Consider the following 23,915-nt stretch of genomic DNA (forward strand, 5'->3'; position numbering starts at 1 on the left):
TGAGACCTTGACTCAGGAAAGAGCACAGGAAGAGGCAGCAGGGTCTACCGCTGGCTCCTCACTAAGGTCTACTGTGGGGACGGGAGAGGGAGAGCGTGAATGTTTGATTGAAAACAGCCACCTTATTGTATTAGAACTAGATTATAGAAAACCTGGGAAACAAAAATAAACTCCCTAAGGTTTGGTGTGTTAGGGGCTAATCTTTTTTAAAGTCTGATTTCTATCAACCATAACAAAAGCCACTTTAAACAGAGCTTCCGCAGCTTCCATGTAATCCCAATGCTTTGATATTAAGAAAATAGCTGTTCTGCAGTTACTCTGAAGAACAACTCTGTAGATTCTTTTTTGTTTGTTTGTTTTGTTTTGTGTTTTTTTGAGACAGGGTTTCTCTGTGTAGCCTTGCCTGTCCTGGAACTTGCTTTGTAGACCAGGCTGGCCTCAAACTGCCTCCCAACTGCTGGGATTCAAGGTATACACCACCACCACCCAGCGAACTTTGTAGATTCTTAAAAGTCTGGAGATTTAACATTTTCATCTGAGTTGAAAAAAGACTGCATGTATTTAAAGAAAACCCCACTGTATATTTTAAGTTTCTGATTTTTAATTTTTACAAAGACGATTCTAATCTCCTATATACACAAGTGAGTTAAATGGGTTAATTCAAAGAGCTGCTTTGTTAGTTTTTAGTTGGGAGTTCTAATACATTGCTCACCAATTTTTATGTAGTCTCCTGTTTTGATGAAATATCTTCTTTTGTCCTCAGGCCAGTCTTGCCTTTCCTGTAAGTGCTGTGTTATATTCAAGTAGGCTTCATCCAGACTCATGGCCATAAAATTGGGATCATATTCAGCAAGTATCTCCTTAACCTTCAAACAACAACAACAAAAAGTTTAAATTTTGCTGCCACAGTGCTGCTACAGCAAAACCTCCTCTTATCTGATAAAAAGCATGAATATTCTTACTTTGCAACTATAATGATCCTGCAATCAATAGTTCATGGATTGAAGGAATAAATAATTTACTACCAGTGGATATTTGTCAAATTCTCTTTTGTATTAAAATAGATCATGAAGGCAGAAGACCATGAAATAGCTTTATTTGAGGCAACCTGAATCCCAGCATCCTATATCTAGAAACACAAGCAAGCCAAATAAATCTCAAACAGTACTCTGGTAGGAACAGAAAAAAAAAAAAAAGATTAAGGTTTGAAGAAGCTGGTCAAAAGGAGGACTGTGCACCATAGTAACCTTCCTCATCTCATTTGTGAAGATATTTGTTCATAAAAAAAAAAAAAAGTAAAAAGCACTGCCATGTTTTAGAGCAGTAAATTTCAGTTAACTATAATGTGAACAATACAGAGAGAAAGTAAAACTCTACTATTCAAGGAATCTGGACTGAGAAAGATGATAAATCTACAGAATAATTGCATGCTTGCATTAAACTACAGATGAAAGTTTAGAGCTGCTCTGTGACATAAAAGACATACACAAAGATTAGAACTATAGCTAATCAAATTCAGAAATGCCTTTTATATGGGATAGCTTTATTGCATGAATCCACAAAACAGTCTTTTTGCTGTTTGTCTTAACTACCAAAAAATTGGCTGAAATAAAAGGGAATGATTGCTAAAATAACCTATATAATAGAAAATACCTTTATTGTTGTTATTCTTCATCTAACATTTAAAATATTTGTATCATAGCATTAGAAAACTTTGTTTTATTAAAAAAAGAAACAGTTCTATCTTAACATAATTATGAACACCTAAGTGGAATTTCAGAAAATGGTGGTGAAAAACGGCATACTTTTATTCATTCTGAGTGCTTTAAATAGCTTCGTTCTTATAGAGGAGGCTATTTTATAACAGATGCAAACTATATTTCTAGTGAAAATAACTCTGGAAGCCTGTGTCTGGCAGGCCGCTCTGACTGAGAAGCGCTCCCTGGAGGCATGGCGAGTTCCCTCACTTCCTTCACACAGAATACTGCCACGAGAACCAAAACGGGCTGCTCCCTTAAACAGCATGCACTTATCTCTAAGAAAAGCAAAGCCTGCCTAATATTTGGACAAAACAGAAATGGCCGATCCTTAAACCCAATTCTCAGTCAGGCCAGAAACATTAATGTACGGATACTGCATTTACATGTAAAACTCACATGGCATGTTAACTAGCTAGACATTGCTGAAATTTTAAAATTTTTTCTAACTCATGCAATAAAACTAAAAATGTAACTGTCATGGTCATACTGTCAGAAGTTTTACTGAGTTACAGTAGGATTCAAGATCTTTCTTATAAAGTCTTAAGATTTTTTTTTAATTACCAAAGACTGTACTTACTTATTTTTACCTATGAATACAGAAAAAAATTATCAAAAAATTATTCCCTTTGCTTACCACTTTTTCAAAAGTAGGCGCAAAACAACTGATTTAACAGACTGATTCAAATGAATAAAATGGTTTTAATATGGAAGTAGTATTTCTAGGGAAAATAAGTAGAATAAAAATAAGTGACTTTAAAGCTCCTTTGCATGTCTAAATGATAGTACTATAGAGATTGCTCTGCAATCAAAAGCACATACTGCTCGTCCAGAAAGCCAGGGCTCAGCTCCCGGCACCCGGGTCATGTGTCACACAACTACCTCTAAGTCTAGCTCCAGAGAATCTAATGACACTACGGCCATCCATACACACATGTCTACCACACATAGGCATAAATACATACATGAAATTAAAAATCAATAAACAGATCTTTCCATTTAGATAGTTTCTCTGTCTGTCTGTTTCTCTCTCTCTTGAGATATGGTCTCCTATAGCTCAGGCTAGCCTCAAAATAACTGAGTGGCAGTGGCTGGCTTCCACAGTGCAAGGTTTATAAGTCATGCTCAGACAGTCATCTATGACACATTTCATTTTATAATAGTCTAAACACGATGCATATGCAGCACTCTTGACTAACTCAGGAATTAAGCCGCTGCACCATATGATAAATCTGTTTTATTGAAAACAGAAGAACAATACCTTTTCACGTAAGACAGTTGAGAATTTTAATAAGTAAACAAATCACTATACTTTATTCTTTTCAAAGCAAGGAAGTATCCCTTTTTCTTTAAGTCTCTTGGGCGTTACACGTTCAAGTACACTAGCTCTGTAACATTATGAAGCAAGCCAAGCAACTAAGCAAACTAAGTAAATTCTGTTACTACAAAGCACAGTCAGGGACATTTGCTCAACTATGTTCATATTATTCGTAATAGCCAGAACCTGGAAGCAACCCAGATGTCCCTCAACCAAAGAATGGATAAAGAAACTGTGATACATTTACATAATTGAATACTACTCGATTAAAAACAAGGAAATCATGAAATTTGCAGGCAAATGGATGGAACTAGAAAAGATCATCCTGAGTGAGGTAAGCCAGACCCAGAAAGACACGCATGGTATGTACTCAATTATTAGCGGATATTAGCCACATAGTACAGGATAACCATACTACAATTCACAGACCCAAGGAAGCTAAGTAGCAAGGAGGGCCAAAGGGAGGAGGCATTAATCTCACTGAAAAGGGGAAATAGAATAGGGAAAGGGAACAGCATAGGAGAGGGGTGCTGAGGAAAATGAGGGTGGGGATCTGATGTGATGAGAGGTGGGGAGGGCAAGAGAACAGAAGGCCTGCAGAGAAGAAAAACGGTGGCCTAGGGCATCTCTGAGACAGGCTCCTGGGAGGATATGGTGGTGACCCTAGTGGAGACCCCTAATAGCAGGGGATACGGAGACTGAAGAGGCCACCCTCCAACTAGACAGGACTCATAGTAGAGGAAGGGAAACACCAACACACCCACAAAAACTTAGACCCAAGATTTACCCTGCCTACAAGATGTGCAGGGATAATGACAGAGCAGAGATTGAGGAAATGGCCAACCAATGCCTGGCCCAACATGAGACCCACCCCATGGGAGAGAGTCAATGCCTGACATTATTAATAATATTTTACTATGTTTGCAGACAGGAGCCTAGCATAACTGTCCTCTGAGAGGCCTCGCCCAGCAATGGATTGAAACAGATGCTGAGACCCACAACCAAACATTGGGTGGAACACAAGAAGTCTTGTGGAAGAGTGGGAGGAAGGATAGAAGAACCCAGAGAGGACAGGGGCTCCACAAGACCAACAGAGCCAACTAACCTACACTGAGGTAGGGGGTTGTGGAGACTGAAACACCAACCAAACCATGTATGGACTGGACCTAGGTCCCCTACACATATATCAGATAGACAACTTGATCTTCATGTGGGTTCCCTAGTAAGGGGAGCAAGGGGTAGTCTCTGACAAGGACCCTCTTATATGCTTTTTGCTCACTTCGCCCTGGTGGAGCTGCCTTGCCAGACCAATGTGGTAGAGGATGTGCTCAATGCTAATATGAACTTGATGTGCTAGGATGGGCAGGTGTGTGTGGAGGGCTCCCATTTTCTGAGGGGGAGGGGAGGGGGCTACATGGAAGAGGAAAGGAGGGTGGAACTGGGAGGATAGGAGGGAAGGGGTTATGATTGGGATGTAAAGTGAATTAATTAACTTAAAAAGCACAGAGCCAGGCTTAGTGACCCATTTCAGCCTAAGCTACATAGTGAGTTCAAGGCTGGCTTGGAACAAAACAAACAGCAACAACAAATTAATGATAAAAATGTTGTTTAGAATAGACTGAAATTACTGATGAGTAGGTTCTGTAAATTAGAAATACTAGGTGTTCTAAAAAATTATTTTTATATAAGAAAATATTGAAAATTAAGTTTATAAACTAGTAAGGCTATACAAAATTTTGAGAATTGATTGTAGAGATTTGAGAGATTAAGAGTAGATGAAAAACACATGGAAGGCAAAGAGCTGAGAAACATGATGATACACTCTGGATACTAGAAACAGCTCACCATTCACTATAGGTAAGACCTAATCTTGCAGTCTAAATCATTAGAGTTGAGTCTTCATGACAGAAAGCCAGTAGTAAAAGGGTTTGGGGTGAGACATTCACTTACCTCCTTACTCACGGCTCTATATTTGTCAAAGTTTGGGGGCACTATAATAAGTTGTGGGCAGAGTCTCTTAGCAATAAATCCTGGCATGGCTGCACGAACACCAAATCTCCTTGCATGGTAATTTGAAGTAGACTGAAAGAAAATGGACCACACGGGGAAAAATAAACAACCCTAAATGGACATATTGATCAGTGCATTCATAAAAAACACATTACTGATTACATTTTCAATTCAAGGGCATTTCTTTTATAAGCCACTGTCTTGAGCCACATCTTGACTTTCTTAAAAACCATGACCCTGTCTCACTGTTACTTCTAAATTTATAACACTAGGTAATAAGTAGTATTAAGCCAATGGGAAATTCTTTTAGAGTAGGTGTTGTGGTGGATATCGGCAAGTCAAGCCATTAGAAGCCTAAAGCAGGTGAACTTCTAGTATGAGGTTCAAGGTCAGCCTGTTATACACAGCAAATAGTGGCTTTAAATAATTTTTAAAAATATTTCCAGTAATTAAACGTCAATAGCTTGAAGGTATTCTGTAATATAGTATACAACTAAGTCTGGATGATAGTAGATGCTATATGAAACTACTAGTAAGTAAAATAGAATAATTATAAAGTTATAAGAAAATACCAATAGCATAAATGTTACATGAAGAAACACACATAGGAAGTATTAGTATAATATAATATAGGAAGAGGAACCTTGTTTAAAATGTTTGGGAGCTGTAGTATTTCAGATTTACATTTTCAGTTTTGGAATATTTACCTAGATTTTTTTCATCAGTTAACTATCCTTAACTGGGAATATCTGAAATACACAATGTTCCAAAATCCAAAAACTTTTTGTGTACACGAACACATACTCATGTGCATGCAAATCAATGTCCCAGATCCAGATGTTTTAGTAATGCATTTCATATGTCTGGGATTGGAGATACTTCAGGAGTAGTAGACACTTGCCCTATCTAGAAACCTTATTTATTTATTTTTTTATCAGAACAAAAAATGAAAGGCCTACTATCTGGTCAGCATCTTCAACAAATGGTGCTGGTCTAACTGGATGTCTACATATAGAAAAATGCAAATAGATCCATACTTATCACGCTGTACAAAACTAAAGTCCAAGTGGATCAAAGACCTCAACATAAAACCAGACACACTAAACCTGTTAGAAAAAAAGTGGGGAAAAGCCTTGAACTTATTGACACAGGAGACAACTTCCTGAACAGAACACCAACAGCACAGACTCTAAGTGGCTAATATCCAGAATATAAAAAGAACTCAAGATTCTGGAAAATTTAATTACACTCTAAACACATTACTAAGTTAGGTTATTAAACATTTTCTGTGAAAGTTCAGAGAGCACATAATCACTCTAGGCTTTGCAGATGTGTTTTGTTAGATATTATCAGTTCTATTCAACTCTTCTACTGTGACAATAATAAGTAAGTGGCCATAACTTGTTTGTCCTAATAAAGTTTCTTTTAAAAAAATGGTAACAGGTCAGACTTGGTCTACAAGTCAGTTTCAAAACCTTTGGCCGAATATAAAGTTCCCTTTGCTTTTTCTTCACCTTTCACTAGAACTTTTGGAAAATTTAATTTGCAATGGAAGGATACGATGCTACTCTGCTATTTTATTTGAGTTTGGAACTTAGGGCAAGTTCCTAATTTTCTCTTTGTTTTCTTTTTCTCAAGTGGAAATAAAAGTTAGTATGATCAGTTATATTAAAAGGATTCAGTAACTGAACACGTGAAAGCCTCCTGAAAAAGTGGTAAAGTACTCAGCAAACTGGCAAGCCTCAGAAGGCTTACCTGAATAGGCTATGAGACTTCCCTTTGTTTTGGATCTTCACCTACTTACCAGCATACTCATCGATCCTACAGCAATGGGTTTATCCCTCAATTCTGGGTTGTCCCTCATTTCTACAGCAGCATAGAAAGCATCCATGTCCACGTGAACTATGGTATTGTTCAAATTCCGGTTCCGCTCTAATTCCATTACAAACCTGTCAACCTAAATTTTTAAAAGTTAACATACTTTTTGACAATATGATAATAAAACATCATTAATCATTAATTTTAACTCAGAAAGTATCTTCCCATCTGCCAATCTATTCATCCATATATCCACCTACTTACATATTGGATATATATTTTCTTGTATATATGGGTATAATTTATTATTGTTTATTAAGGTTAGTAATTGCTTTTATTTTCACACAAAAAGCCTACTTTTATTCATTGTTTTTAATTTATTTTTAAAATTTAACATTATTTTTTATAATTTATTCATTTTACATTCCGATTGTAGCCCCTTCCTTTGTCTTTTCCTGGTCCCATCCTCCTTCCCTTTTCCCCCTTGACTCCCTCCCCTATTCCTCAGAAAGGGGAAGCCTTCCACCACTACCTATCAAGTCTCACTAGGACTGCCTGCATCCTCTTCCTCTGTGGCCTGGCAAAGCACTCCCACCAGAGTGAACTAATCAAAGAGCAGGAACCTGAGTCTATGTCAGAGACAGACACTGTTCCCCTTACTAGGGACCCGCATGGAGACTGAACTGCCTATTGGCTACATCTGAGCAGAGGTAGGTCCTCTACATGCATGGTTTTTGGTTGCTGAATCATACTCTGGAGGGCCCCCTGAGCCCACATTTGTTCTCTTGGTTTTCTTATGGAGCTCCTGTCCCCTCTGGGTACTTCTATTCCCCAACTCCTTCCTATGACTCCTTGCACTCTGCCCATCTTAGCATCATCGTTTCACTCCGCTGCTGGGTGGAGTCTTTCAGAGGACATCTATGGTAGGCTCCAATCCTGCTCCCTCTCTTCAACCACTTTTGGGGTCTATTCTATTTGCTCTTCTGAATGAAAATTAAGCATCCTCCCTAGGGTCCTCCTTGTTATTTAGCTTCTTTAGGTCTGTAAATTGTAGTATGGTTATATGTGCTTATAAGTGAGTATATTCCATGCCTGTCTTTCTAGTTCTGGATTACCTCACTCAGGATGATCTGTTCTAGTTCCATCCACTTGTCTGCAAATTTCATGATTTTCTTGTTTTTAATTGCTGAGTAGTATTCCATTGTGTAAATGTACCACAGTTTCTTTACCCATTCTTTGGTTGAGGGACATCTGGGTTGTTACCAGATTCTCGCTACTATGAATAAAGCTGCTATGAACACGTTTCTGTTGTATGGTGGGGCATCTTTCGGGTATATGCACAGGAATGGTATAATTGGGTCTTGAGATAGTGCTATTTCCAATTGTCTGAGAAAGCTCTGGATTGATTTCCAAAGTGGTTGTACAAGTTTATATTCCCACAAGCAATGGAAGACTATTCTCTTTTCCCACACACTTGCCAGCATGTGCTATCACTTGAGTTTTTGATCTTAGCCATTCTGATGGGTGTAAGATGAAATCTCAGAGTTGTTCTGATTTGTATTTCCCTGATGACTAAGGATGTTGAGCATGTCTTTAACTCTTTCTCTGTCATTCAATATTCCTCTGTTAAGAATTCTCTGTTTTATTTTGTATCCCATTTTATAATTGGATGATTTAGTTTGTTGGTGTTTAATTTGAGCTCTTTTTATATTTTGGATATTAGCCCTCTGTGGGATGTAGGGTTGGTGAAGATCTTTTCCCAGTCTGTAGGCTGTCATTTGTTCTGTTGACTGTGTCCTTTGCTTCACAGAAGCTTTTCTGTTTCAAAAGATCCCATTTATTAATTGTTGATCTTAGAGCCTAAGCTATTGGTGCTCTGTTTAGGAAGTTATATCCTATGCCAAAAGGATCAAGGCTATTCCCCACTTTTTCTTTTAAACAGATTAAGTGCATCTGGTTTTATGTTGAGGTCTTTGACTTTAATTTTCTGCAGGGAGATTAGATATGGGTCTATTTGCATTTTTCTACATGCAGACATCTACAGTTAGACCAGTATCATTTGTTGGAGATGCTTTCTTTATGCCATTGTTTGCTTTTGGCATCTTTGTCAAAAATTAGGTGTCTGTGGGTTTATTTCTGGGTCCTCAAACCGATTCCATTGATCCACCAGTCTATTTCTATGCCAGTACCATGCAGTTTTTATTACTGTTGCTCTATAGTACAGTTTGAGATCAGGGATGGAGATAACTCCAGAAGATCTTTTATTGTAGAAGATTGTTTTAGCGATGCTGGGTTTCTTGTTATTCCATATGAAATTGATAATTTTTCCTTTAAGGTCTGGTAATTTGATAGGACTTGCATTGAATCTGTAGATTGCTTTTTGTAGACTGACCATTTTTACTATGTTTATCCTGCTAAGCCATTAACATGGGAGATCTTTCCATCTTCTGATATCTTCTTCTATTTCTTTCTTCAGAGACTGGAAGTTTTTTTCATATAAGTCTTTGACTTGCTTGGTTAGAGTTACACCAAGGTACTTTATGTCCTTTGTGGCTATTGTGAAGAGTGTTGTTTCCCTAATTCCTTTCTCAGCCCATTTGTCTTTTGTATACAGGAGGGCCACTGAGTTTTTTTTGTATCCAGCCACTTTGCTGAAGGTGTTTATCAGCTGTAGGAGATACCCAGTAGAATTTTTGGGGTCACTTATGTATACTATCATATTATCTGTGAATAGTGATACTTTGACTTCTTTCTTTACAATTCATATCCCCTTTATCTCCTTTAGTTGTCTTTTTGCTCTGACTGGACTTCAAGTACTATATGGAAGAGATTCAGATAGAGTGGGCAGCCTTGTCTTATCCCCAATTTCAGTGGAATTAAGTTTCTCTCCATTTAGTTTGAAGTTGGTTATAGGCTTGCTGTTTATTGCTTTTACTATATTCAGGTATGTGCCTTGAATCCCCGATTTCTCTAAGACTTTAAGCATGAATGAGTAGTTGGATTTTGTCAAATGCTTTTCAGCATCCAAGGAGATGATCGTGTTTTGTTTTGTTTTGCATTTTCTTTCAGTTTGGATTACATTGATGGATTTCCATATATTGAACCACCCCTGCATGGCTGGGATGAAGTGTACTAGGTCGTGGTGGAGGATATCTTTGATATGTTCTTGGATTCAGTTTGCAAGTATTTTATTGAGCATTTTTGTGTCATTGTTCATGAGACAGATTGGTTTGAAGTTCTCTTTGTTGGCTCTGTGTGGTTTAGTTATCAGGGTAACTATGGCCGCACAAAGAGTTTGGCAATGTTCCTTCAGTTTCTATTTTGAGGAATAGTTTGAAGAGTATTGGTATTAGCTGTTCTTTGAAGGTCTCACAGAATTCTGCGCTGAAACCATCTGGCCCCGTGCTTTGTTGTTGTTTGTTTGCTTTTTGACTGCTTCTATTTCCTTAGGGGATATAGGACTACTTAGTTTGTTTACTTGATCTTGATTCAACTTTGGTAAGTGGAAAATTGTCATATTCAAATTTTGTAGCATATAGGCTTTTGAAGTAAGACCTAATTATTTTTTGGTTTCCTCAGTTTCTGTTGTTACATTTCACTTTTCATTTCTGATTTTCTTGATTTTGGATAGTGTCTTTCTGTTGTTTAGTTTGGCTAAGGGTTTGTTTATCTTGTAGATCTTCTCAAAGAACCAGCTCCTGGTTTCACTGATTCTTTGAATTGTTTTGTTTCTAATGTATTGATTTCAGCCCTGAGTTTGATTATTTTCAGCCATCTACTCCCCTTGGGTATGTCTGTTGTTTTTGTTCCCCCCCCCCCAGGGCTTTCAGGTGAGCCATTAAGTTGCTTGAATGAGATGTGTTGAATTTCTTTTTGAAGGCACTTAGTCCTATGGACTTCCCTCTTAGCACTGCTTTCATTGTGTCCCATAAGTTTGGGTATGTTGTGTCTTCATTTTCATTGAATTCTAGGAAGACTTTAATTTCTTTCTTTACTTCTTCCCTGACCCAGCTGTCATTTAGTAGCAAATTGTTCAGTTTGCATGTGTGTGTAGGCCTTTTGCTGTTTCTGTTGTTGTTGAGGTCCAGCTTTAGTCTGTGGTGATTAGATAGGCTACAAGGGATTATTTCAATATTCTTGTATCTGTTGAGGCTCACTTTGTGACCAACTATGTGGTCTATCTTGGAGAAGGTTCCACAAGGTGCTGAAAAGAAGGTAAATTCTTTTGTGTTTGGGTATAATGCTCTGTAAATGTCTGTTAGGTCCATTTGATTCATGACCTCTGTTAGAGACATTGTTTCTTTGTTTAATTTCTGTTTTGTTGACCTGTCCTTTGTTGAGAGTGGGGTGTTGAAGTCTCCCATTATTAATGTGTGGAGATCTATGTGTGGTTTAAGTTTTATCAATGTTTCTTTTACAAATGTGGGTGCCCTTGTATTTGGGGCACAGATGTCCAGGATTGTGATGTCTTCCTGGTGGAATTATCCCTTGATGAGTATGAAGTGTCCTTCCCTATCTCTTTTTATTAATTTTGGTTTAAAGTCTATTTTATCAGGTATTAGAATGGCTAGTCCTGCTTGCTTCTTAGGTCCATTTGCTTGGAAAACCATCTTCCAGCCCTTTACCCTCAGGTAATGTCTATCTTTGTGACTTAATGTCTATCTTTGTGTTTCTTGTATGCAACAGAATGCTAGTCTTGTTTACGCATCCTTTCTGTTAGTCTGTGTCTTTTTATTGGAGAATTGAGTTCATTGATGTTGAGAGAGATTAATGGCTGATTAGTGGCTGTCAGATCCTTTGATTTTGATGTTGGCTGTGGTAGTAAGTTAGTGTGCTTGGTTACTTTTTGTTTTACTGCAGTGAGGTTAATTATTTTCTGTGTTTTCTTGGACTTGTATGTAGGTATTGTTTAAATTTGTTTTTGTCATTGAATATCTTGTTTTCTCTGTCTATGAGGACTGAGAGTTTTGCTGGGTATAGTAGCCTGGGCTGGCATCTGTGTTCTCTTAGGGTCTGCATGATATCCGTCCAGGTCCTTCTGGCTTTCATAGTCTCTGTTGAGAAGTCAGGTGTGATTCTGATGAGTTTGCCATTATATGTTACTTGGCCTTTTCCCTTGCAGCTTTTAGTATTTTTTCTTTGTTCTGTATATTTACTGTTTTGATTATTATGTGGCAGGAGGATTTTCTTTTCTGGTCTAATTTATTGGGTGTTCTGTAGGCCTCTTGTATTCTTATTGGCCTCTCCTTTAAGTTGGGGAAATTTTCTTCAATGATTTTGTTGAAAATATTTTCTGGGCCTTGGAGGAGGGAATCTTCTTTTTCCTCTATTCCTATTATTTTTAGATTTTGTCTTTTCATGTTGTCTTGAATTTCTTGGATGGTCTGTGTAAGGAATTTTTTAGAGTTAACATTTTCTTTGCCGGATACATCGATTTCTTCTATTGTATCTTCCACACCTGAGAGTCTTTCTTCTATCTCTTGTAGTCTATTGGTTATGCTTACCTCTGTAGTTCCTGTTTTCTTCCCTAAGTTCTTTCTCTCCACAATTTCCTCCATTTGTGTTTTCTTTAATTTTTCCAATTCTATCTTCAGATCTTGAGCCGTTTTGTTGATTTCCTTCATCTGTCTGACTATTTTCCTGTTTTTCCTTCAATTCCTTCAGCTGTTTGTCTGAACAATCCTGTGTTTCTTTTATTTCTTTCAGTGATTTTAAGTATTTCCTCTCTAAAGGACACTAACTGTTTGGCTGCACCTTCCTGTATTTCTTTACGGATGGCCATAATCTGTTTGTCTTTATCTTCCTGTATTTCTTTACAGATGGTCATAATCTGTCTTTATCTTCCTCTAGTTCTTTATGTATTTTATTTGTTTCCTCTATTATCCTCTTTATAAGCATAGATGTTAGATCGTCTTCTTGAATTTCAATGATGCTGGGGTGTCCAAGGCTGCTTGCCCCTGGATAACTGGGTTCTGAAGATGCCATATTGCTCTGTCTTTTGTTGGCTGAGCTTTTACGCTGGCCTCTACCCATTGGCTATCTTGGGTGTTGGGTGTTAGCTTCTGGTGGTTCCTGGAATCCTGTGGTGGAGAGAATCACCTTGACAAGAAGATGGTTTTTCCTGAAGGAAGCCTCCTCAGCTTTTTCGGTATGGTCACTGAATGGCTGGTGTTTTTCAGGAATTGCCAAAGCTCATCTCAGGTGTACAGACCTCAGTGCTAACTGTGGTCCTTGTTAGTCAAGAGGGCTCTCCCCTCACCCAGAGAAGTCCTGGAGACAGCTGCCCTGCTTCTGGCTGTGTTGCTGTAAATTTAGTGAGTTGCTGCTGTAACCTGGGTGCATAGTGTTTGGGTTGGCAGGTAGAGCACGCAGGCACTGGTGGGTGGTGACTCCAAGCTGGTGACTGGGCAGGAACCTGAGACCTCTTCTGGGAACTTTCCAGTTTGTGCTGCGGGGGGGGGGGAGGGGGAAGGTTGGCTGAGTGTTCTAAGCTGTCTCCCTCCCTGTGGGGTTTTCTCCCGACAGGGACTCCCCGTCTCTGGTGCCCTGGGGTGCACAGTTCTGTCTGTAAGGGATAGTTGGTGCACAACAGGTCTCCAGGCGACTGCCGGTCTGTGGGACCTTTTCCAGGGATATATTTGGTGACCTTGAGTCAGTCCCCTTTTGCTTCCTTCCTTGTGGGGTTTTCTCCCGACAGGGAAACCCAGTCTCTGATGCCCTGGGGTACACAGTTCTATCTGTGAGGGAGAGTTGGGTATGCAGCAAGTCTCTGTGCTCAGGGCTGGTGGCATGCACCCACCATTCTGTAGGACCTTTTCCAGGGAAAGACTGGGTGACCTGAGGTCAGTCCCATTCCCTTCCTTCTCTGTGGGTTTTTCTTGCAACTGGGACTCCCAGTTTCTGGTCTTTTTGTGCCCACTGTTCAGCCTGATCAGGACACACAGGGGTGTGGCTCTGGTCTGGCGACCTGGGATCTCTTCTGGGTTCTGGCTGGGTAACCTGAGAATGGACCCGACTGATTCCCACACTGTGGAGTTTCCTCTCACCTGGGAAACACGATTGCTGTTGTTTTAGGGCTCAGAGTTCAGTTTCTTGGTCACTGTACCAAAAATGCTGTCCTGCTCCTTAGACACAGTGTCCTCCTGGTCAGTGATTACAGTATGAAGGCATGTGGCTAGGCGCTGGAGACCGAGCATTTGTGAATACCCAGTAACTTTTCTGTCAATTAGCTGGGTGCCCTGAGGTTAGACCCAATTGTTTCCCTCACTGTGGGGTTTCTTCTCACTTCGGAAACACAGTTGCTTGTGTTTTGGGGCAAGGTTTAGTCTGCTGGTCACTATGCAGTCACTGCTGCCCTGCTCATCAGACACAGTGTGAGATCAGCACCACCATCTTGGATCTCCCTCATTATCTTTTAAATTTATGTCTATGTGTGAATGCTTAACTATGCGTGTGTGTTTGGGCTGGAGTGTCTTGGGTCTCTTACTCTGTTGCTCTCCCCCTTTTCTTTGAAACTGGATTTCTCACTGAAGTTACAGCTTGCTATTTTAATTGGGTTGGCTGGCCAGTGAGCTCCTGAGATCCACCCACCTGTCTCCCCACCACAGCATTGGGGTTACATATATGATGCCACATGGTATAGCATGGTCTGGTGCTTTGTATTTGATTGTTAATTATTTTGCTCCTTGAGGTCTGCTTGCTGTCTTTTATGAGCAGACTCTCACATACCCCAATATAATGCTGTGTAATCTTACCTCCAAAATAATTTTGATTGGCTAAATAAAAGGCCTACACTTGGGAAGAAGTGAGGTAGAAGAGCTAAGGTTCATGGGCTTGGAAGACAGAGGATCACAGGTGAGAGAGAAACGACAGGAGACAGGAGGAGAGGAAGGAGAGAGACTGCCATGAGTCAGTGCGGAGATGCACACAGCTGGGAGGAGCCTGCTCTGAGGGTCAGCGTGGCTGGTGAGAAGCAGCCCAGATGGAAAGCAGGTGCAAGTACTTGTATTGTTTTGGATGGCAAGTAGCCCAGACAGGCGTGATTAATCCAAATGACATAGGATGTTGGGCTGGAAGAAAATAAAATAGCTTAAGGGGTTAGTTTCTGCACAGTCCAGTATAAGGCTTACTAAAAATCTAACAGGTGTTTGTGTCTTTTATGAGTGATAACAGGATAAATATTAACTGCCACAATAGTTATAAAAATTAATAATAAATATTAATAACCTAATTTTCCACAATAATTTGTTCCCAACGTGGGGTGCCATTTATAGAATACTAAATTAATAAAGCAACAGTTTTCTTTTATCTTGTTAGCCTTCAAAATAATAGACACAAAGAGACTAAGACTTATTATTAAGCTGTAGGTACTATTCTGGGCAGATTCTGAGCTGTTCTAATCCTACTGTCCTTAAACCCACATATAGGCCAATCACTTGCCAATCTGATGACTCCCAGGAGGCTTCTGCTGCATCAGTCTGTCCTCAAGACCATGTGCTTATCATCCATCTTGTCCCACGGTGATTCCTTTCCCTCCAGCTTCCCCTCTTCCTGCTACCTCTTCCGCTTCCCTTTCTGTCATCATGGGTCTACTCCTCGCCCTTGAAGCTAGAGCTACCTTTCTTCTGCCCAGTCACAGGCTTCAGCATCTTTATTAGCCAAACAGGATAATCAGAGATAATTGGGAAACATTTCTTATATCACATGGGTATAGAAGATGGTTCAGCATATATAACAATGCCTGTGGCAGGCAGTAACCAGATCTCAGGGCACTGAAATCAGCATCTGAAAACACTGTGCACAAGACCCTCCTCCTACAGCCACAGCTGACTTTCTTTTGGTGGTGGGGATCCAAACTCAAGTCCCCAAGCTTACATAGCAAATACTTCACTCCCTGGGCCATCTGCCCAGACTGACAGCCTATTTTAAAATACAATTTCCTACTGACTCTTCTTTCTATCCTCCCAGGAATATAGCAGGAACCTGCCAAGTATTTAATGACTAAATTAGCTATCCCAGTTACCCACATCAAATGATGTTACTGCTGAACACATTTGAAGAAACTTATTATAACTGAAAGTTTCTATTTAGGTAAATTAAACAGTTCCCATTTGACTCAAAATGTTAATGTCTTTAAATAGAAACAAAGGAAATGCACGATAAAAATCATACCCCTGGCACATGATGCAATACTGTATAATAATGAACAAGCAACCATGTTGAAGCACAAAGTAAATGTTCCTTCTGTAAAACTACTTTTTCAGTGCTATCTTGGTTAACATTTCTATTGCTATGATAAACATCATGAACAAAAGAAGCATGGGGAGAAAGGGCTGTATCTCAGTCACACTTCCAGCATCACTGAAAGTAGTTAGGGCAAGACCTCAAACAGGGCAGGAGCGCCTGGAGGCAGGAGCTGACACAGGCGGTGGAGGAGAGCTGATTAGTGGATTGCTTCTTATGCCTTGCTCAGCCCTCTTGGTTTCTAGAATCCAGGACACTAGCTTAGGAGTGGCACCACCCACAATGGGCTAGGCCCTCCCATGTCAAAGAGCAGTAAAGAAAATGTCCTACAGTCTTGACCACAGCTTGATCTTAGGAAAGCATTGTCTCAATTGTGAGCTTGTGTTAGGTTGACATAAAAATACTCAGGACAAAAGTTAATGTCTGAGATTTTTATTCTATACAAATACCAATTGAAAACTGAAGATCTAGCTTATTTTTTCATAAAATTTTGGAATAATATATCAAATATAACAATGCAGAATTGTAATCTTTAAAAAATAGTTTGCCTCTTTGGAGAAAAATTATTGGCTTAAAAGAAAAAAAAAGAGGAATGAATATAGACAGGAATAAAATAGGTAAATGAAAAAAGAGTTTACATACTCATAGCTTGTTTTTTATGGGCTGCCTCTATTAAGGCTGTGACAATTTTAACTTTAGAAACATATAGGAACTGCCTACACTTTTGACATAAACCATAAGACAGTTATATTCAAGCACAACACATGTGGAACAGGGAACAGTGTCTGGTACAAACTCAGTAAGTAAAATCTACTACTGAAAGGACCAGCAGAGCCATAAAACATCGCAAACAGGAAGGGAGGAAAGCAGCCCCACAAAACACGAGATCTTTGAAATGAAACACCACTTACCTCATGTGGAGAGCCACAAAGGTATAATGTGCCTGGCCCCTGCCTCCATGCTGGTCTTCAGCCTTGCCCTCACTTACAGAATATATCATGTCTGTAGCAGAGAAAAGGTCTAACCCCTTGCTGCTGAGTCTGCAGCTCTGCCTGACCTGAGGGCCTCTGCCTTCTCCAGCTGGCTCTCTCTAGAATGCCCCTAGCTCTGCCACAGCTTCCAAAAGCCAACTCAAAGATTCTGTGAAACTCAACTGGCTCTTTGTCTTCTGTGCTGAAGAATTAACATTCTCTTTCTTGTTTTTTTTGTTTTTACCATGGCCCTTACTGTATTAAATAATCTATAAAAATAACAATATGCCTCAAATATGAATGAAGTAAGAATAAGGGAGTGGCATCTGAAATATTTTGGACTGGGATAATCTAGAAAAGATAAACAGAAGGCAAACCAAGTGGGAAAACTCTCCTCATACTCATAAATTAATGCTGTGACAGTCTCTTCAGCGATCTATTCTCTCTTGTACATAGAGCAAGTCTGCAGCTGCCAAAAGGAAACCCCACAGCATGACTCATACACTCCACCTCCTTACTATCTCTCATTAGTCACTCTTCTTGTCTGAACTCTCCACTTCTCCCAGATGAACAGCACCAGTGCGTGTTAACACTTCTTCTACTTTAGCTCTCGTTCATGGTTTCACTTATTCCATTTTTCTTCTCAGCGCCTTTCATATTTTAATCTGAGGCTATAACACCTACCTTCTTCCTCCTGTTACTTCTGAGAACTTGTGTGTCACTGGGGTTAATAATAGCAAAAGGCTGCTGAAAAATGAGGAGATACTCATGGAAAGGGTTCTCAGACAAGGTTTGCTGACAGCACCTCCCATTTTAAGGTTGAAGGGACAGTTATTGAGCATGTCTTGTTATGTGTTAAGTGCTTCCCACATAAACTCACTTACTAGTCAGGGTAATTCTGAGATCACAGTTATTACTCTAATAGATAAGAAAATGAAAGTTTTAAGATTGAGTAATCTGTCCTGAGTCACAGAGCTGCTGAATGGGAGAGGTGGACTGGAAAACAAATTACCAAAGTTTGCTTTCTTTTGTTATCATTTGATATCTCTCTAACACAGACTTTGGTTTTTGTCTTTTTATTGTTGTTGGTTGGCTGGTTTTGTTTTGAAGACTCTCTATATAACTGCCTGGCTGTCTTGGAACGCACTATATAGACCAGGTTGGCGCAGAACTCACAGAGACCCACCTGCCTTCCAAGTGCTGGGATGAGGGACATGAATACCACACCTTGCTAACACTGACTTTGAACAGTCTTTAACATATAATTTCTTTTTAAAATCCTCAAATTCTACTACATTTAACAATATGTGGAAATAATGTTCTGTATTTTCTTAACTTAGTATTTCCATAATGGCTGCTGAGTTACTCCAAGTGAGTGAGGGCAGTTGTTGCAATGTTTGAAATGTGCTGATTGGCTATGCAGCCTCCCTTTAACACACTGTGGGTGCTTGTTTACTGAATTCATGAGCTGTTTAGAGGACATTTTATATGATAATTATTGTAACGCCTCCCGGAAGTCTGATGAGAGTGGAATCCAGTAGAAAATATTCAAAGAGGTTCAAAATAAATATCCTGGCTTATTGCTGCAGACTTCTTACCTCAGCCTGACTAGTAGGAATTTACACTACCATATCACACATAATAAAATGTAGCATGTTGAAACCGTGATTCTAAAATAGAGACATTTCCTATGAACATATCTCTGTTCTCTGAGACCTTCTTGTCTCCTTGGTACTTCCTCGACCTCCTCCTGTGTACACAGCTTCTATTAGAGGAAGCTCAACAAATGAAACAATTAAATAATCAACACAAAACACATTTCCTGCCACTCCTGTTCTAAAAGATGCCAGAGAGGCTCTCATCCAACAGTCCACTAAGAGTGGAACAAAATCTGGAATTTTGCTGTACAATGGAAGACATTTTCTATTTCTTCAGGTTATGAGCACATTAAACTACAAAATCAGTACAAACCCTCAAAAGTCAGTACAATGTGTCAGCTATGGCCCTCTGTATTTGTAAAACTTCTATTAAAGATATTTGTAGATTACAGATCAATAAAAATTACCAAGTTCAAAAAGCCAGTTGCTCATGAAATAGGGTCAATTTAAAGCAACATTATTTACAACAGAATAATTTTTTTAACTTGGAAAAAAAAAATCCTTCACACTTTAACTGAAACATACTTTGTATGCCTGTCTGCTCAGTGAAGGATACTATCAAAGGAGTCAAAGGATAAGTTAAACTAGAATAAAATGTTTTCAAAATCAGAGCCAGTATGTGACTGATACCCAAGATATACAAAGAATTCAAGTTAAATAAAACAAAATGAAACAAAAAACCCAGTCTGATTTAAAACCAAGCATAAGGCCTTAACAGAACCTCAACAAAGATTTATACATGACGAATAAACATAAAAGTGTGGTTCCTGACTCTATGCCAATGAGGAAATACAGAGTAAAAGGATGTGATGCCATTATCCTGCACATCTCAGGATGGCCCAAACTGAGAACACTGACAACTACAAAGACTGGTTAGAACCACTAGCAACAGAGGCCCTCAACCTTTAGGGTGAGAATTCCAAATGCCAAATGGCCATCTTGGAAGACAGTTTAGCAGTTTCTCATAAAAAGTGAACTTTTTTTTTTTTTTAACCACATGAACCACCAAATTATATTTGTGTGCATTTACTAACTGGAGTTGAAAACTTGTTCTCACACATAAATAGGAGCACGGATATCTATAAGCAGCTTATTTGTAATTGCCAGAACTAGGAAGCAAGCACGATGTCTCCAGTAGGTAAATAGGTAAATTGTTATACATCTGGATAAAGAATAACATTCAGCACATAAATACAGCGAGCTATCAAGCTAAAACCAGCTATAAAGTAATCAAAATGTATATTATTAAGTGAAAGAAGCCAGTTTGGAAAAGCTACATACTGTATGATTTCAATTTCATTGCCTCTGGACAGAGTGAAAAGATCAGTGCTTACCAGGAAATAGTAGAGGGAAGGATGAATAAATAGGGAAATAACTCATTGTAATAGGAGTTATTGATACTGTAATGGTAAATATATACCATAAACTTGCCTATACCTATAAAGAACAAAATATTACTAATTATTGATTTTGCATGATAAAGATATGTTATGGTAGGTGCATTAATTGTAACAAATGTAGCCTGTAATTGTACTTTATTGGGTTCTTATATCTACCACCCTATTCAACCTTATTCCACCCTAATCCCTTCCAACACTGGCTCCTCAACACATGGTAAGAGAGAAAGAAGGAAGGTTAGAGGGAAAGGGGGCATAGACCTCTTTAGACTACTTCCTGCTTATAGGGGCATAGAGGGCCCTAGAAGGCAAGTCCAATCTTCTTGTCAGAATACCCAGCAATCCAGAAAACTAGCAATCCAGCAATAACAAATGCAGCAGCAGGGACCAGCAGCAGCTGCCCCAGACCCTCTCAGTGCTCTCCCATTTATACCTTCTCCAGAGTCCCCAGAATTAAACTATCTGCAGCTGGCAAAAATCACACCTCTCCTAGAGCACAAGACAATCATAGTTAATGGTTATGGACAATCTGAAGCAGCCCCATATCCCACACCTGGGATTAAAACAAAAACATATTCACATAACAAAACTGGGTTTTTAAAGAAACCAAACTTCTCATTACAGCAGTACACTTACAGGAGATAACGCTTGGCTTGAGCTTAGCCTGTGTGAGGACAGGGAAATCTTTCCTTTCTGCTTAGTTTTTCTGTGAACCTAAAACAGCTCTTAAAAAATAAGTCTTAAAAAAACATTGGGTTTGACTACATAAGCTTCAAAAATATGTGATCAAAATTAAAAGCTGTATTGGAAACACATTAAGAACATGGTGAGAAAAAAGTCCTTAATACATAAAATCTCATGAGTAAAGAGAAATAGATATAATCTCTAGAAACATGGAAGGAGACAGCATTAACCTCTAGTTGAACCTCCAAATATGTCTTTTCTTTTTTCCATTAAACAGAGAGCTGGGCAGAGGGCCACCCAGCTAGAGAGCTTATCATACAACTTCTCTTGCAGTTATGTGTGGCCCTATAACTCCAGTTGCTGCCAAAAGAATGTAAGTTTAAATATTGTTTACAACTTCTTTCTCACTTAACATCAGATTATTTGCTTTTAATCCACCCCCTCCCCAACACTATATCTTCCTCGCCAGGAAATGGAATGTGGATTATTTTTGTCAGGCCAATAATTATAACACCGGGAGATGATGGAATAGTGTGATTTAAGAAAACTTTGTGTCTGAAATTACTGGGGTAGTTAGAGCCAGGGATATTATGCAACTCTAGGCACGACCAATATTATCTGAAACCAGAACTATGACTACAGGGAAGAGACCCGTGCAAGATCCAGCCTCTTGACCTTCTTTTCCACAAAGAGCGGGGGAAGGTAACTGGACCTCACCTGAGACTATACTCACTCACTCCATCCCACGCACCCCATTCTTCACCTGTACACACTTCTGCCCAGCTACATATGGTTATGGGAGGTGACACACTACATAGAGGGTTAGCTGAAGGAGGCCATCTTCGCATAAGAGGTCATCCCCCATGCTGAACTGTGATGCTTAGCGATGCAGCTGTCAATGAGTCATTCCTCTTCCCGTAGGCCACCTCACACACTCTCCTGTAAGCCAACAACCTCACTGGCTCACCAACCCAGACCTTTATGGGATTGTTTCTTCAGTCCAGCATCAGTGCCTATCTTGAGTGAATGTATGTTTGTTACTCTCTGCACAGAAAAGTAATATAACAAGTGATGATTTATTATATAAGAAGAAACTGTTGGTTTGGTTTTCTTATGCCACCTACTTAACCTGCCTCACAACAAACAATAAAAGAACACATCTCGTACTGAGAGGGTAAGTACCATGTGAGGACTTTCTCCTAAGATACAATAAAAGTCAATTAAAACAATCATGAAATCTGTTGGTGAGATTATACATACAGTGAAACTGGAAAGAGTAACAAAATGGATGAAATCTAGTTTTAAACAAGCATTTGAAGAAAGCAACATGTACATATTGAAAATGTAAATTAATATATTTTTTGATGAAAATAACTATACCAGACTGCAAAGACAGAAGAATAGCACCCTGCAAGCTAAACCAAGAGGATCACCATGAGTCTGAGGCCAGCCTGGGCTGGTGTGTGAGATTCTGTCACATGCAAGAAAACCAAACCAAAATACCTACCCACCTGCCCACCTGCCCACCTGCCCACCCACCTACCTACCCACCCACCTACACACTACCACTGCCACCAAAAAACAAATTAAAATGATATTCTGGAAAAGTGTTTATTAAAAAAATGATATAGTTCAGTAAAGATAATTCATGATCTCTGAACTCCATTGTAAGAAAAAGATTTTGTACACTGTTAGAGTTATATTACAATTTTGTTAGTGTGCTCAGTTCTGGGTAATCTGAAAATTACTTTGCCTTTCTGTGTCAGTTTCCTTATCTGTAAAGAGTGCTTTCCTATGATTGGTGCTTTGTTCACAATGAGTTGGATTTTAATAGAAAATGAACTCATCTGTTTATGCCTTTAGTCTGATCATCAGAAGCATGGCTTCCTTGAGCTGACAGTTTCCTACAGGTGCCCTGAACCCTGGTTTCTTCCACACTTTCTATTGAAATAACTTTTAGTAGCTGAGAGAACTTTGAATTATTTATTCCCCACAATTTCTGGAAAACACAAAAACCTCTAGCTTTTTAGAAATTGTTTCATTCAAAAATTTATGCACATTTGGTATTTAACTTGTAGTAAAACTTTTTATTTTACTAAAACATGGCTATTCTAATTTAAAGAGTTAGTGTGCCCAACCCAGGTCCACTGCCCCAAATTAGCCATATTTTGTTTTATAGCTTTGTCTAGCTGCAAAGCACACATATAATAAAATAACATAGGCTAGGGGTCAAATCCTAATTATGCCAGCTCTCCATCCTTTGAGGCCAGGAAAGTTAGTTAAGGTTCCACTCAGTCTTCTACACAGGGAAAAGCACAGAGCGATGCTTAGCAGAGTTTGAGTGCCTGCTGAATATGTGTGCCTAGCAATGTAACCAATACTTCCATCTTACCTTGTTTGCCATTACAACGTGATGAAGCACATTTGTTGTTAATTCCTATTCAACCAGTTTCACCCTAGCAACTGAGCATATACCTGTAACTGTGCTTTCCTTAGTTGCTGGCTGGTAATTTGAGCTTTCTGTTGCATCATATTTTCAATCCGTTGATTGACTTGCTTTTCCTTCTTGAGCTCATTTCCATAAAATTTGGACCCCTACAGAGAAAACAGCACATAAGAGAAGTATCAGAAGGAAAGGATCCTCGTAGTCTGTAACTTAGTAGATAACAGTGTAACTAGAGTCAGACTGAATTCAAAAGTGAGTTGGGCAATCTGAAAATTATTTCACCTTTCTGTGTCAGCTTCCTTATCTGTAAAGAATGCTTCCCTAGCATGTATGAGGCCATAAATTCAGCACCCCTCCCCACACACACTTGCCTACATCATGTAATTCTTGTGAGGCAATACTACATAAAAGCAATATGAGTTAATATTGGTATTAAAAAACAAGACAACATCAAAGAAACCGTCATCTGTGACAGGGCCCACATGGCATATTCAAGCCTCGCCACCCCGTTCATCAGTTATCTCCTTTGTTTGTCTCCATTCAGATTCAGTAGTAAATCATTAAAGAAGACATACAAGCCATGGAATCAATTCTCAATTGTTTCACCACTGAA

At 39.1% G+C, this 23,915-nt stretch overlaps 1 protein-coding gene across 2 annotated transcripts in view; it reads right to left on the reverse strand.

The window, feature by feature from the left end:
* Polk (DNA polymerase kappa) overlaps positions 1–23,915 on the reverse strand; it is a 65,148-nt gene that overhangs the window by 18,740 nt on the left and 22,493 nt on the right. For both annotated transcript variants that reach the window (XM_060385599.1, XM_060385600.1), the window contains exons 3-6: positions 23,332–23,451; positions 6,890–7,042; positions 5,026–5,157; positions 713–866 (exon numbers count right to left, since the gene is read on the reverse strand). In XM_060385599.1, the coding sequence (XP_060241582.1) occupies positions 713–866; positions 5,026–5,157; positions 6,890–7,042; positions 23,332–23,451 (559 nt within the window). The remainder of the gene's footprint in view (positions 1–712; positions 867–5,025; positions 5,158–6,889; positions 7,043–23,331; positions 23,452–23,915) is intronic.

The sequence above is a fragment of the Meriones unguiculatus genome, chromosome 6 (genome assembly GCF_030254825.1).
Source record: "Meriones unguiculatus strain TT.TT164.6M chromosome 6, Bangor_MerUng_6.1, whole genome shotgun sequence".
In the NCBI taxonomy this organism is placed as follows: Eukaryota; Metazoa; Chordata; class Mammalia; order Rodentia; family Muridae; genus Meriones; species Meriones unguiculatus.